The 13,277-nt window shown below is 44.1% G+C and overlaps 1 protein-coding gene across 1 annotated transcript in view; it reads left to right on the top strand.

Moving 5' to 3' along the window:
• Nucleotides 1-13,277, top strand: part of roraa (RAR-related orphan receptor A, paralog a) — a 178,402-nt gene that overhangs the window by 109,556 nt on the left and 55,569 nt on the right. The window contains exon 2 of the mRNA XM_070972701.1: nt 10,929-10,958. Coding sequence (XP_070828802.1) covers nt 10,929-10,958 — 30 coding nt within the window. The remainder of the gene's footprint in view (nt 1-10,928; nt 10,959-13,277) is intronic.

Here is a 13,277-nt window from a genome sequence, read left to right as displayed (position 1 = left end):
TAATGGGACAAATAAATAACACAACACAATTCACTCTGTTGATTACACCATGTGAGGTAGGTTTGTAGCCCTCTATCCACGCAGAAGGGAGTCATCATGTCTCCGCTCCGCAGAGCTTTATCCCGTGTTATCCTCCGATTACATTTACATAGAGAATGCAGCAGGGAGGGAGAAGGCAACAAACTGAAGCACACTCCACCTGCACCACAAGAGTCGATGTGTGAAATATATATTCAGTCTTTCATCAACCTCTTTATCTGCTACGCATGGGTTATCCTCATGTGTAAAGTCCTCTGTTGTGTTAGCTTTGAAAAAGGAGGAGGAAACTGTGATCTGTGTTCTATTAATCATAGTCCAGCTCCGTGGCTGTCCCGTTATCACACATGTGTGTAATTACAGGGTATTTGTGCTTTAAGCATGGCTCTGTTGCCTGGAAATGGAAGAGTGGCTCCACTGATGAACTCCCTGCTAATAGGACTACCTTTGATCTGCATGGAGCATGGAGGGCTTACAGAACTCGCAGGTTTTAATTATGAAATACATGAAAAATAGATGCTGCACTAAGTGCCGACCACGACTGCAGTGAATCACAGTAGCAGCGCGCTTGCTAGTTTGCCTCAGCTTTTCCTTCCTTTATGTCCTCCAGTCCTCAGAAATACCTCAATCCCTGTCTCTCTGACTCTGACTGAGTTCACTACTGTGGAGAAGTAAAAAAGGCATTCATCCATTCATTTTCTTCCACTTATCTGGCGCCAAGTCGCAGTGACAGCAGGCTCAGCAAGGTAGTCCAGACAGCCATCTCCCCAGCAATGTTTTCCAGCTCCTCCTTGGGGATCCCAATGCGTTTTCAGGCAAGATATGATAATATCTCCAGTGGAGCTCCAAAGGGGCAGTGGTTCTACTCTGAGAGATACAACCAGATTTCTGACCTCCACACCCTATCTCTAAGGGTGAGCCTAGTCACCATGTGGAGGAAACTCATCTCAGCAACATGTATTCACAGTCTCATTCTTTCACTCACTACCCAAAGTTCATGCCCATAGGCTAGGGTTGGGACGTAGATCAACTGTTGAATCTAAAGCTTTGCCTTCCAGCTCAGCTCTCTGTCTAAGAGCCAACACCAACATTACTGCTGACAACATACCAATCTGCTTGTCCATCTCATGCTCCATTTTGCCCTCACTTTTGCCCTCACTAGTGAAAAAGACCCCGAGATACTTGAACTCTTCCACACTCCCAAACCCAGTGGGAGCAGTCCACCATTCTCCAGAGAACCAAGGCCTCAGATATTGAGGTGCTGATTCTCACCCCAACCACATCACACTTGGCTACAAACCTCCCCACTGTGTGCTGAAGGTCACACTATAATGAAGCCAGCAGAATCACATCATCTGCATAAACACAATTCTGAGATCCCCAAACCAGACATCCTTCTCCCTGTGGCTGCACCTTGAGATCATATCCTTGATGAATATCATAAACAGAATCTGTGACAAGGGGCATCCCTGGTGGATGCCAACACCCACTGGCGATCTATTTGACTTTGTGCCAAGAATATGGACACAGCTCTCACTTTCGTTATATGTGGACCACGTGGCTCGTAGCAACATCCCCGATAGCCCATACTCCCACTATACCCCACACAGGGCTCCCTGGGGGACATGGTCATAGGCCTTGTCCAAGTCCACAAAACACTAGTAGGCTGGATGAACAAACTCCCCTCCCAGCAGCCCTGCAAGGGTAAAGAGCTAGTCCACTGTTCCACAATCAGGAAAAAAAAGTGATCCTCCATGGTCTGAGGTTCAATGATTGGTAGAAACCTCCTTTCCAGCACCCTGGAATAATCTTTCCTGGGGAGGCTGAGCAGTGTGATACCCCTATAGTTGGAGCACACCTTACCGCCCTTGTTTTTAAAAAGCCACTGTTCCTGACCTCCACATGACACTGAGTAAGTGTCAGCCGAGACAGCCCAACAGTATCCAGAGCCTTCAACATCTTGGGACAAATCTCACCCATACGTGGTGCTTTGCCACTAGGGAGATTCTTGACTACCTCAGAAACCTCTGCCAGTGATCTGGGTGTGGATTCCCCTGAGTCTTCAAACTGTGCCTCCTACATAGAAAACATGTTTAGGAGCTCCTCTGAGTGCTCATCCACTGCTCATCAATATCCTCAGTCCAGGTTCTCCTCCACTGAACACAGCCTGAGCCAAGCCCTGCTTTCCTGAGTCCCACACCCATGTTTTTGGTTTGGGGACCACTGAAGCCACAGCCCAGGCTTCCTGATATCCACCTGCTGCTTCAGGGGACCCCTGGGCCAACCAAGCCCAAAAAGCCTCCTTCCTCATCTTGACAGTCTCTGTCACCGCTGGCGTCACCAGAGTTCTTAGGCTGTAGCCACAGCAGGCACTGATGGCCTTCTGAACTCCTAGCAGTGATGTTTTGAAAAGTCAGATTTTTAAAAACCAACATGGCTCAGCTGTAATAATTAATTCCCAGCCTGTGAACTCACACAGTTGCACAGAAATGACAGCTAATATTTTTAACTTTTAACAAAAACAAACAAACAAACAAAAAATTTTGGGTTAGATTTTTTGTTGCTTTTCTTCTGGTGTCTATTCTCAATAAGTGTTCTTTATATATATATATATATATATAACATTATACATATTTTTCATTCTTTAATTTCCTAATTAAGCCATTATTTTTTGCTCCTAGCCGCCTGCTAGGAGCAAAAAAGACAAGTCCATGATATTAATTAGTGGATTGACAGACATGTAATTCATCTCAGAGGAAGTTTTCATTACATGGGAGGCTTCAGAGGGGCAGTTTGGCTTATTGGCAAGTGCTAAGACCAGACCTAATGGGGCTGCAGTTCCCTCCCTTTTGAGCAATTAGAGCCAAGTCCTTATCAGCAGAGCCACGAGTCCACTGTTGTGGGACCTTGACTTCCAACACACTCACACAGAGTGATCCTTCCCCATAGACCCTTGTTCATTAGACAAGTGCCTGCTGTACTGTACTTTACTGGATGAGAATTGAGACTGAATGAGTGATGGTAATGAAAGGGTTCCAATATATTTCTGAGTCAGCCTTTATAAAGATGATATTAGCTGACATTAGTTTGTCATCAGAGCTCTAGTTCCCCCCTCCAGGTGATTATACAAGCAGGCTTGTGTGTTCAGTCTATTGACAGACCTGGACAGCTCTGGTAAAAGATTGTCACCAGCTGTCAGAGCACATATCAACTCACCTATTCTAATCCCATCTCTTATAACTGCTGTTCTTGATATGTATGAAATGCACACCAAGCTTAGACAGGGGAGTTGAATAAACAAATCTTGAGCAACACTTCATCTGTTAAAGTGACACATACCTTTTGCAAAAACAGCCTACCACTGTGGTTTCCTGAAGTAGATGGCCCGTGAATCATCCTTTGCAGCCATGCACAGAAACAGAAGACACAGGAAAAACAAAACAAATGAAAACAAGCAATTTCAAGCAAACTGTAGATCTGAGATTCTTATTTAACTGCAGTGTGCTGCGTATTGTGAATATTTAAGCTCTTCTGAATAGGCTAGCCCAAGGGGGCACATCTCTATTGGCCAACTGTAATACTCTTACAACCCATTATTGTAAAAAAAAGTGCATAACTGGAGTGTTTGCCTCAGGAGCTGTAGGTAATTGTATTCCCTCTTAAGATTTTAATCTGTGTAGGACTCAGGTAATATATTGTAATGTGAATAGAAATTCACGTGTTGTCCCTGGGGATCATTACTGTTGTCTACTGGAGAGGCAGAGCAACTTCTAACCTCTACATTATAATAATGGGAATTGTGATGTATTTGTCTGTGTACAATCTGTAAATACAAAAAAATATAGAAAGGCGTAGATGATGTTTTTATGTAATTACACCACTTGAAATAAACAGTCCTCTGACAGCGTATCCATTTACAATCTCTGTAGTTAAGGCCTTTATATATAAGTGTGTAAACACACCCAGTGGTGGCCTATTGAGACTGCTGTTCGGTGTAGCTCAGTAACAGTAAAGTGAGCCAGGGTGGTCTGCTGAATGTGGTTTGTCTTTATTTATGGTGCGGGCAGAGAGGCTATTGGGTTTCATGTGTGGTTGAGGCTGGATCACTGGGAGATTACCGCTGGGCTGGGAACCGCCAGCGCAGAGAGTACACAGAGGCCTGCCTGTGCCCCTGGCCTCACTTTGACCAGCGCCCAGGGCCTTCCTGCATCCGTCAGGCCCCCTGGGACCAGCTTACACTCAGAGGAGAATTACTGTATAGTACAGCGAGAGTCAGGATCAGAGTGAACAACATCAGAGCAGCAGAAACATTTTGGCTTTTCACCTGCAATGCTGTACTGAATTGTACAACAAAGCAACTGAATGCAATGCCTCAGTGGTTTCTGGATGAGCAGTTCCTTGTTTAGTTTGTAGATGTTTCCTGAATTTCTCTTTCTTTGCCATAGGTAACCTTCACTGGTCCTCTGTGCATGTTGCAGATAAATACTGAGCACAGAGAGAGAGCAAGGATAAATATTAGTACGACAGTGATATGAACCGTGCTGCCTGTTGGTGCTATGTTAGAGTCTTAGACGTTGTACAACAGAGTCGTTTTTGGATCGAGCCATTTTTTTTATGCGCTCAGCTAGGTGAACCTGTGCGGCACCGTCTTACCAATAACAATAGCTCTTATCGTAGCGTTCCCTGCGGTACAATTAAAATTCCGTCAGAGTCTTCAATCTGCCTCCCAGCCATGCCTGCTGTTTCTCGGCCCTCCTGGGCCACGTCAATTCCTCTGCTGCAATGTATAATTCACGAGCCACCAAACAGCACTGAGGACTCACCTGGAGACTCACAGGCCCAGCAATGCAGAACTGCACAGGGGGAGACGTTGTACATGAAGCCTGGGAGACATTTGTAGGGGGCGAGGTGCGTGTGACATGGTACCTCAAGTCAGCCAGGGCTTCTATGATCTCAGGGTCACCCTGATAACATCGCTGCTCTACTGGGATCCTCCAACTTCTTGTCTTTCTCAGTAAGGCATGTATGCTTTTATTTTTTTCTGCCCTTCCTCCTTTCGTCTTCTGAAAGACAATTGTGGTGTCCTCTAAAACTAATTTGGATGTATATCTTCTATTTGCAGACAATTCCATAGCGATGCATTGGAGTAACCTGTGGAGTCTCGGAGTGGTTGCTTTTAGTTAAAACCAATTAGAAATGACCAGAAATAACAGCGCCTGGAGACAGAGAAGTCATTTTTCTCTTGAGCCTCCCCAGAGAGTTGGCCTCTCCATGGATTAAGTGTTTTAGTATATTAGGGGGCAGCTGATTAGAATCATTGTGCTTTTTTAATCATTAAATTTTTGCACGTATAGTTTATAGCAGTATAATAGCTAATAAGGCTAAGTGTGTCACTGCAAAAGGGAGGATTGTTTAAATGACTTTGTGTATGAAACTTGGCCTTCACAAAGACTGCCAAAGTTAGAACAGCACAGAGATCCTTGAATCAGCTCATCCATCTTATTTTATGACTTTTGATGAGATGAGCATTAATGCAAGAGTAACCTTGTATCATATCTTTATACTTTGACTGTGCTTTACACCGTCTGACTCACTGCATTACTTAAAGAGATGGTATGAATTGCCTAAGCACACTATCTAAACAAGTCACCTACTGAATATTCTAGTTTCCTTCAAGCTTGAATTTGTACTGTGTTGAATTTCTTAAATATACAGCATCATAAATCACTGTAAAACATGTTTCCTAAACAATTGAGACTGCTTTTGGAGCTTTGTGATGGCTAAGAAGAGAAACACATTAATTGTTTCTAATTATTTTCTCTGAGGAATGTAGCAGCAATTTGTCAGTCGGGCAGGCGGCAGCAGACAAAAGATGGACTACTGAATGTGACCACATCTATCATTCTTAAGATGACCATGGCTTAGGCACCATCATTAACCAGCAACCTCAGGAGTAGCCTAAAATTAACAGTCACATACAACTGCCATCATTAAGACAGGACAATAACCAAACCCTCTCATTATTGTCTGATGTGTTTTTATCTATCTGAGAGGCCTTATTAACAGGAGAGAGTGTGTACTGCTAGCATTCCCAAGGCCTATGGTATTGACCCGTAATTCCAGCAGGTATCTAGCCCGCCCCTCACTGTGGGCCCTCACTGGCTCTTCCTGCAGCTGGGTCTGTTGCACCGGCTGTGTCCTTGTGTGCGGCGGGCGTGCAGCAGTGGCATGTGGAGCGGGCGGCAGGAAGCGAGCCTCCCTGTCTCCCCAGACTGAACAGTGAATGAGGATAAGTGAGGAGCGCCAGTCAATGAATCAAGCAGCAGGAAGGGAGCAGCCAGGGGGGGAGTGTGACGTCCCCACGGGAGAGGCCTCGCATTAGGAACTTCCTCGTCTGTGTGTTTCTGGCACAGGTTAAATGGATCGCTCCCATTAGCGCGCTGAGAGGACAGCTCCATTATATGAAGGAGACTGTAACTTTGAATGTCACGGTGCAACAACCCCAGAGCACGCCTCGTCTCCCAGGGAGGCAGGGTGACAATAACCATCCATGATAATCATTCCCTGTCAGGCTTTAAGGAACCTGAAATTATGACGTACAGCCTGCCATGCACCTCAGACTTCATTACAGCGCTGTCACTTTGAGTCGCCTGCGATGGCACGGTGCTCCACAGCCGGCTGCAGCACTGTGGCTGCCAAACCCCAGACTCACTCTCCTCCTGTCTAAGTGGCATGTTTACAGGATGTGTGCCCCCCTGCAGATAGATGTGGTGGAGGTTAACCTCCAGTCGCCTGCACACTGTCTCTCTTCCTCTATAGCATAGGCAAAGTCTCATGAGAACATGTGCTGAATTGTTTACCGTTGCAAGGGATAATATGACTGATCAAAGGCCACACAGTGACAACTGTCCCTCCTTCCATTGTGACAAATGGTAATGCTGAAATTAGAATTCAGCTGCAAGTTCATACAGACAACTGGCTTGCCTTTTAACTTTGATTTCTAAGATTACTTGCGTAAATAACGCCCACAAAGCACATGGACATTTCTAAAAGGCGATCCTCAACTTGTTAGCCTGTTTTCTAGCAGCCTGTTTGTCAGCCAAGGAGAGCTTCACCTCCACACTGACCTCTGAACCTACTATCCAGTGGAGAAGACATGAGCTGGCAGGCATTGCCAATGTCAGTGCCCAGAGCTAACTCCTTCTTTCTCACCGCCTGACTCAGTCATTGGCTTTGTGGCCCCTTGTCCTTGCCACCTCCAATCACAGGGCTCTGAATGACACATAGAGGAGGAAGTGGGCTCACTAACCTCCCCCTCCTACTTCCTCTAACCTGCATAGCAACAGGCCAAATGAACCTTAGCTCTAAAAGACAGAATTGGTTTTCTCTCCGTAGATGAGAAAATATTAATAAAGAAAATTATTAGGTGTTTGGGAGTTGGTGGGTGGGAGATGGACAGCAATTGGTGGGGCTCCTTATTTCACATATACAAGGATACACAAATCCAAGAGCTGGCCGCTTCTTTCTGGAGTTTGTGATGTACATATGTGGTGTAACTTATCTCTTTCTGTGCATCTGGTTTCATTGACTTAATCTAATGGGACACTTTGGAGTTTCTGACCACTAGAGGCACTGTAGAGAAATTATTTGTTGAGCTGTTCCCCGTAGCATGCACATGAGGACACACTCGCACGCCACAAGCATTAGGTTAATGTGGTACACATTTCTGCTGACAACAAAGGATGGGTCTTACATGTTGACAGTTGATGTGAGTAATGTGCCATAACAGGTAGCACTGTGGATGAAAAAAAGAGAGGAAGAACGCGACTGCTGGGTGGTTTAGATAATGCAGGTTACAAAAAGAATTAGCACATTTTCATGAGGTAGTAAATGCAGTCAACATGTTGTTTAAGCCCTCAGGAAAATTCCAAAGTCCAGTAAACAAAACTAGTTGTTTACACTGGAAATTCCCCAGAGTACCTTTACAGTAAATATCCTTTAATACACTTTGGTTTGTGACGCATTTGGATTTAGCATGTTCCAGAGTGAGGCAATAGAAGTTTACTTATCAGTATAACTCTATAATAAGTCACATTTATATTGTCCTTAATCTTTATATATTGTTTGTTTAGTGATTATAGAAAAACACTCATTCATTACTGCAGCTTTGAAAAATCTGGAAACATGAGCCTTTGCAGTGCCAGAGGAACTGATCTTTTTGACTTTGTCAGTGAAGGAGCCAGTGACTTCTGAACAGCTTGTGAACATTAATAGTGTGGTCTGTGTGGCTAACCTACGTAGGGCAAAAACACACATATACTGTACACACACCATCACACAGACTTCTCTTTCTTTCACTTCCTTTGTCATAAACATTTTGCAAAGCAAATGGTTGTTTACAACTTTAAGATCTGTGCTCAGGCAAAGTCACTCTTGTTAACACCTCAGAGGAGGACAAACACAGGCAACAGGTTGTAATTTTGAATTCTCTGTCTCTTTTTGCACCTTCTGTATGTCACCAGACTCCCTTTAAATAGTCTGAGAATGTCTGTTTAATGTGTCTGTTCAAGTCAAAGATTTGACAAAAAGCCAGGAAAAAGTTGCTTATTTGCTGTTTCCTTCTAATACAGTTTCCACTAAGTGCACCAGCAATGTTCCTTACATGGTTTCTCTTGCCCATTAGAACAAAGAACCTTTTAACTCCTTAATATAGGCTCTTACAGCTTCCTTGTCTTGCAGCACCTTGACCCCCACTGGCTTCCATGTCATTTGATTGGGGTGTAGAATTAAGACTGGATTACTGTTTATTTTGACTTGGTAATGTCACAGTTGGACAGAATGGAAGCATTTGGCCCTGAGCACTGGAACAATGCTAGAGCTCCATCACAGACTGCTGGCCCCTAGGTGACTGTTTTCCCTCTTTCTGCTCAGTGGAGTTGATATCAGTTATGTGTTTCTGTGTGTATGTCTATAGGAGGCTGAAGGGCTTATTTGTTTTCCCCCTCGTTGCTCTTTGACTCGTTTCCCCTCAAACGTGTCTGAAACATTGTTATCTCCGGCCAGACGCCTTTTTCACAGAGAGTTATTGAATCATGTCAGCTCGCCGTCCCCCGAGTTTCAAATGCAAGCTGTAGAAAAATTAGCCATTGCTTCCGCATGACAAGTGGGATCTATTAGTGTGCTATCGCCCTGCAAAGCATGAGCATCCAGTGGGCCGCTGGGGACCACGGCTGGCTGTGCGCTCGTCCGCGTCAGGCTCCCGGGGCATTAGAGCAATGTTGCAGACAGGAGGAGCAGCCGGAGTCACAGCAAGAAGTGAAGTGGCTCATTCGATGAGTTGACACCCAAAGGGGCGAGGAAGGGCAGCATGAGCAGTGGCAGCCGAGCTCCACCTCAGCCAGATCTGACTCACGCTGGTCAGTCTGAGCGCTTGTTTGATGAGCAGTTTCCAACCATGCACATCCCTACTTGTATCTCATCTATAGTTTAGCAAATCTTTTCTGCTGCTCTAACCTCTCTCAGAGGTTTACAATAAACTGATCAGTTTGAATTGTAATTCTAAAGATGAGAATAATTTAGATCCTTCCTCATCTACGCCTCAGTGCTCATTTAGTTGCAGCACCGCCTGCGAGTATGTTTGACCTTAGTTTTAGATCCACATGTACGGAGGGCTGCTCAGGGTGTCTTAGTGATTCAAATAGTTACCATCCAAAATACCTGCTTGCCTAGAATATTGGAATCCAACACAGCCCTTTCTGGAAAGAGATTATGTTATAGCCATGTCATGTCGACCATGTCATAGCACTGTTACAGCTAGATTATTTTTCAATTAACTGGTTTTAAGACTGGAAATGGCTAATAAATAATTATGTTTTTAATGGTACAAACAACAGCTCTTGAAATTAGAAAAGGTGTGTCACAGGGTTCTGTTTTCGGTCCTCTTACATTTTCATCATGTAAGAATAATGATCTATGCCACTCCACATTGTAATGCGCATTCAGATTGTACAATTTTATATGGCTCAGCTCATGCCTTAATCCAACAATTGCAACATTACATTATTGATTCTTTTGATTAAGAATTTTCCTGTTTTCAAAAATATTAAATGTATTGCATAGTTATCTGCAAGGTGTTGCTTGAAAACCAGCTGTTTCTCTCTGATCAGGTCACACAGGACAGCAGTTTTTAATTTTAGTCAAATGTTCCACATTTTCAGTCTAAACTGAAATTTTAAATGTGCAACTGAAATAATGAACAAAAATTCCATTTAAATTGTTGAAGATTTGTCCGTCCATTAATGTAACATGCCATTGTTTTTTCTTTTTTCTATATATTCTGACTTGATTGGTGTTGTGTTAGCAAATTTTTGGTAAAATCATGATTTTGCTGGATGCTTTCATATACACCTTTTATACACAGACTCTTGAAAAAGATCTCAATGAGACTACCTGTTCAAATAAAGGATTAATTAACTAACACTGAGGTCAAAGTGCCCTCATCCTGCTCTGGGCCACAGGCTTAGTCATGTGCTCAGGCCCAATCAGTGTGGCTGCTCAACACATTAGCATTCCAAATGTTGTTTGTTTTAGTATAATTTTTCATTCATTGCCCGCAGAGCACAGAGTTTCAGCCACCTTGTCGTGGATGTTGATGTAGCATGGCCGTAGGTCAGACACCAGCCTACACGCATAATTGCCCTGGGCCTGCCACGTCAGTGACCTTGGACAGTGACAGTCTGTTGGACCACAGGGTCTGCCTCTTCATTGCCATGATCACTATCAGTTAACTACCGTATAAACAGAGCTCCATATAAATTATAATTTGCGCTCGCTATGTTGCTCTTGTTTTGTATCTAAACTGTTTTCATGGTTTGTTTGTTTTCTCTTTGCAGGTATCTCAGTAACAAAGAAGACACATACCTGTGAGTACAAAGATTTTTTTCCACAATTTTAAAAATGTTATTTAATGCTAAGAGAAATTTTACAGTGCCCAAATTCTCCGTGCCTCATGTACAATGGAGATAAGATTATCTTGTTTCTATCTATGTTGACTGTTCTTTCATCGGTGCCTATATACATACTGTTGCTGCATTGTAATAAATCAATCCCTTCAATTATATCTGTGCCATGCACTTTCACTATTTCGTATTTCTCCATCCTGGAGAGAATGTGATGATAACCACAGAGAGGAAATTAAAATGCTATGCAGTCTTATGACTGTTTGATAATCATGCACACAGCTGTAGCAGACAGTGTGCTGAAGCACTTCTTTGTTTTCTGCAATGTCGTGCAGCTGAACAACACGGATGTGGTGTTGTGTGGTGGTTTGTAGCCTCTGAGGCTGCATTAACTACCAAGAGTTTGTATTCTTCCAGTGCAGATCATATCACTGAAATTGAAAGATACAGACACAGTATGTGACACATGTCTCACATGTGAGATGCAAGACTTCTTTGTGCACTACAACAATAGTACACAGGCTTTTCTAACCACCACTGCCTTTTCAATTTCAGTCTGCTCATGAAGAATTGATGAACAGTCAAACCTGTAGAAATCAATGATTTCCAAGAGATTTGTACTGTATTTTGACACGTGTGAAGTGCAATCGAAAAGGCATGTAAAAACACTTTTGTGTTGTGTACTGCAGTGTGTGTGTGTGTGTGTGTGTGTGTGTGTGTGTGTGTGTGTGTGTGTGTGTGTGTGTGTGTGTGTGTGTGTGTGTGTGTACATCTACGCGTGTGTGCTCATACCCCACTGTGTGAATGGAAGAAACTAGCCCTGAAGGCTATCCTTTCACTCTGATCACTCTGATGAAACTTGTGGAGAGGGACGGCCAGAGGGCTTTTCTGTAAGAGCGGTCGGAGTGCTTCAGATTGTGAGAGGCTGCATCTCGCCCTGTAAAACACCCCGGCTCTTTCTTACATCAGACAGCAGGGCAGAGGATATGATCTTCTATGCTAGACAGCTCTACCTTACTCAAACAGCCCCGTCAAAACAGCAGCATGATTGTGTGTTAAGCTATTTGCTTGTCTGGAGGGGCTATGGGTTTTTTTTTTTTTTTTGGATACGTGTGAGTGTGCATGTTCGTGTTTGTGTCAGGATATCTTCAAGGTAGAACAGAAACGCTTTGACCCACCATCCACCGCCCCACTATCTTAATTAGTGCGGCGCTAAGCACCTCTACACCGGAAGGGGGCTCAAATCAAAGAGCATGATTTAAGAGTCTTGGGTTCAAAGCCCTGGGCAGAGACTGGACTACGCTGTCTCATTTCAGTGAGAAATATTCAAATCTTGTCCATGTGAGGAAATCAAAGTAAAGCCCCTTAACAAGTAGTTGATTGCTGTGCCTCACAGACAGGAAGCAGCTGTAGAACCTTGTCAGAGCTGTGTGCACAAGAAGACGTTCAAGGGCCAGTTAATGGTCATTGAGAATGTGGAGGGAAGGTCTTTTTCAGAGAAGCCTGGTGATTATATGGCTGGTGGAGTGATAATGAGGGAGATTGCTCTGCCCTACATGGTTATAGTCAGGCTGTAGATCTATTTCTGTTCTCGGAGTGAAAACATTGGCTTCCCCACTACACCAGTCTGCGCTGCCGCTCGTAATGTGAGCTTGGCAGTCTTTGCTTGTATGTGTATGTGTGTGCAAGTGTGTGTGTGTTTAGGAGGTCTTCCCAGTCCAACCCAGACCACAGGGATGGGCCATGTCTCTGACTAACTCCCCACTCTGCCTGAGTGATCAAACTGCTGGAAGCTCCCTGCCATGCCTGTCCCCTCATCAATATAAATTACAGGGGCAGCTGTTCACTGGCAGACTCCTCTCCTCTCCTCTTGTCTCCTCTCCTCTCCTCTCCTCTCCTCTCCTCTCCTCTCCTCTCCTCTCCTCTCCTCTCCCATCTTTCTTTCCTCCACTTCCCTCTCCCATCCACCCGACTAGACTAATCATTGAGCCATCAGAAGGTGAACTCTACTAAATGAAAACAGATACTTATATCATTCTGCCAACGCTGCGATGTCCTCTCCTCATTCTGGCTGTTATAATGAATTGTTGTAGATTTGCTGTCCGAGGCAGAGCCCTCTCTTCTCTCTCGGTCTCCCCTTTTTCATCATTTCCCCCTATGGGGCGGCCCCACGCCAGCACTTGTTTTTACCACAAGGCTATAATTCTAAGCAAGAAGGTAGCTGTGGTTTTCCTGTACATTTCCCTGACAGTTTTACATATTCTCTGTTATGTGGACTTTTAG

This window comes from Chaetodon trifascialis, chromosome 10, assembly GCF_039877785.1.
Source record: "Chaetodon trifascialis isolate fChaTrf1 chromosome 10, fChaTrf1.hap1, whole genome shotgun sequence".
Taxonomy (NCBI): Eukaryota; Metazoa; Chordata; class Actinopteri; order Chaetodontiformes; family Chaetodontidae; genus Chaetodon; species Chaetodon trifascialis.
This window is presented reverse-complemented; position numbering and strand designations above follow the sequence as displayed.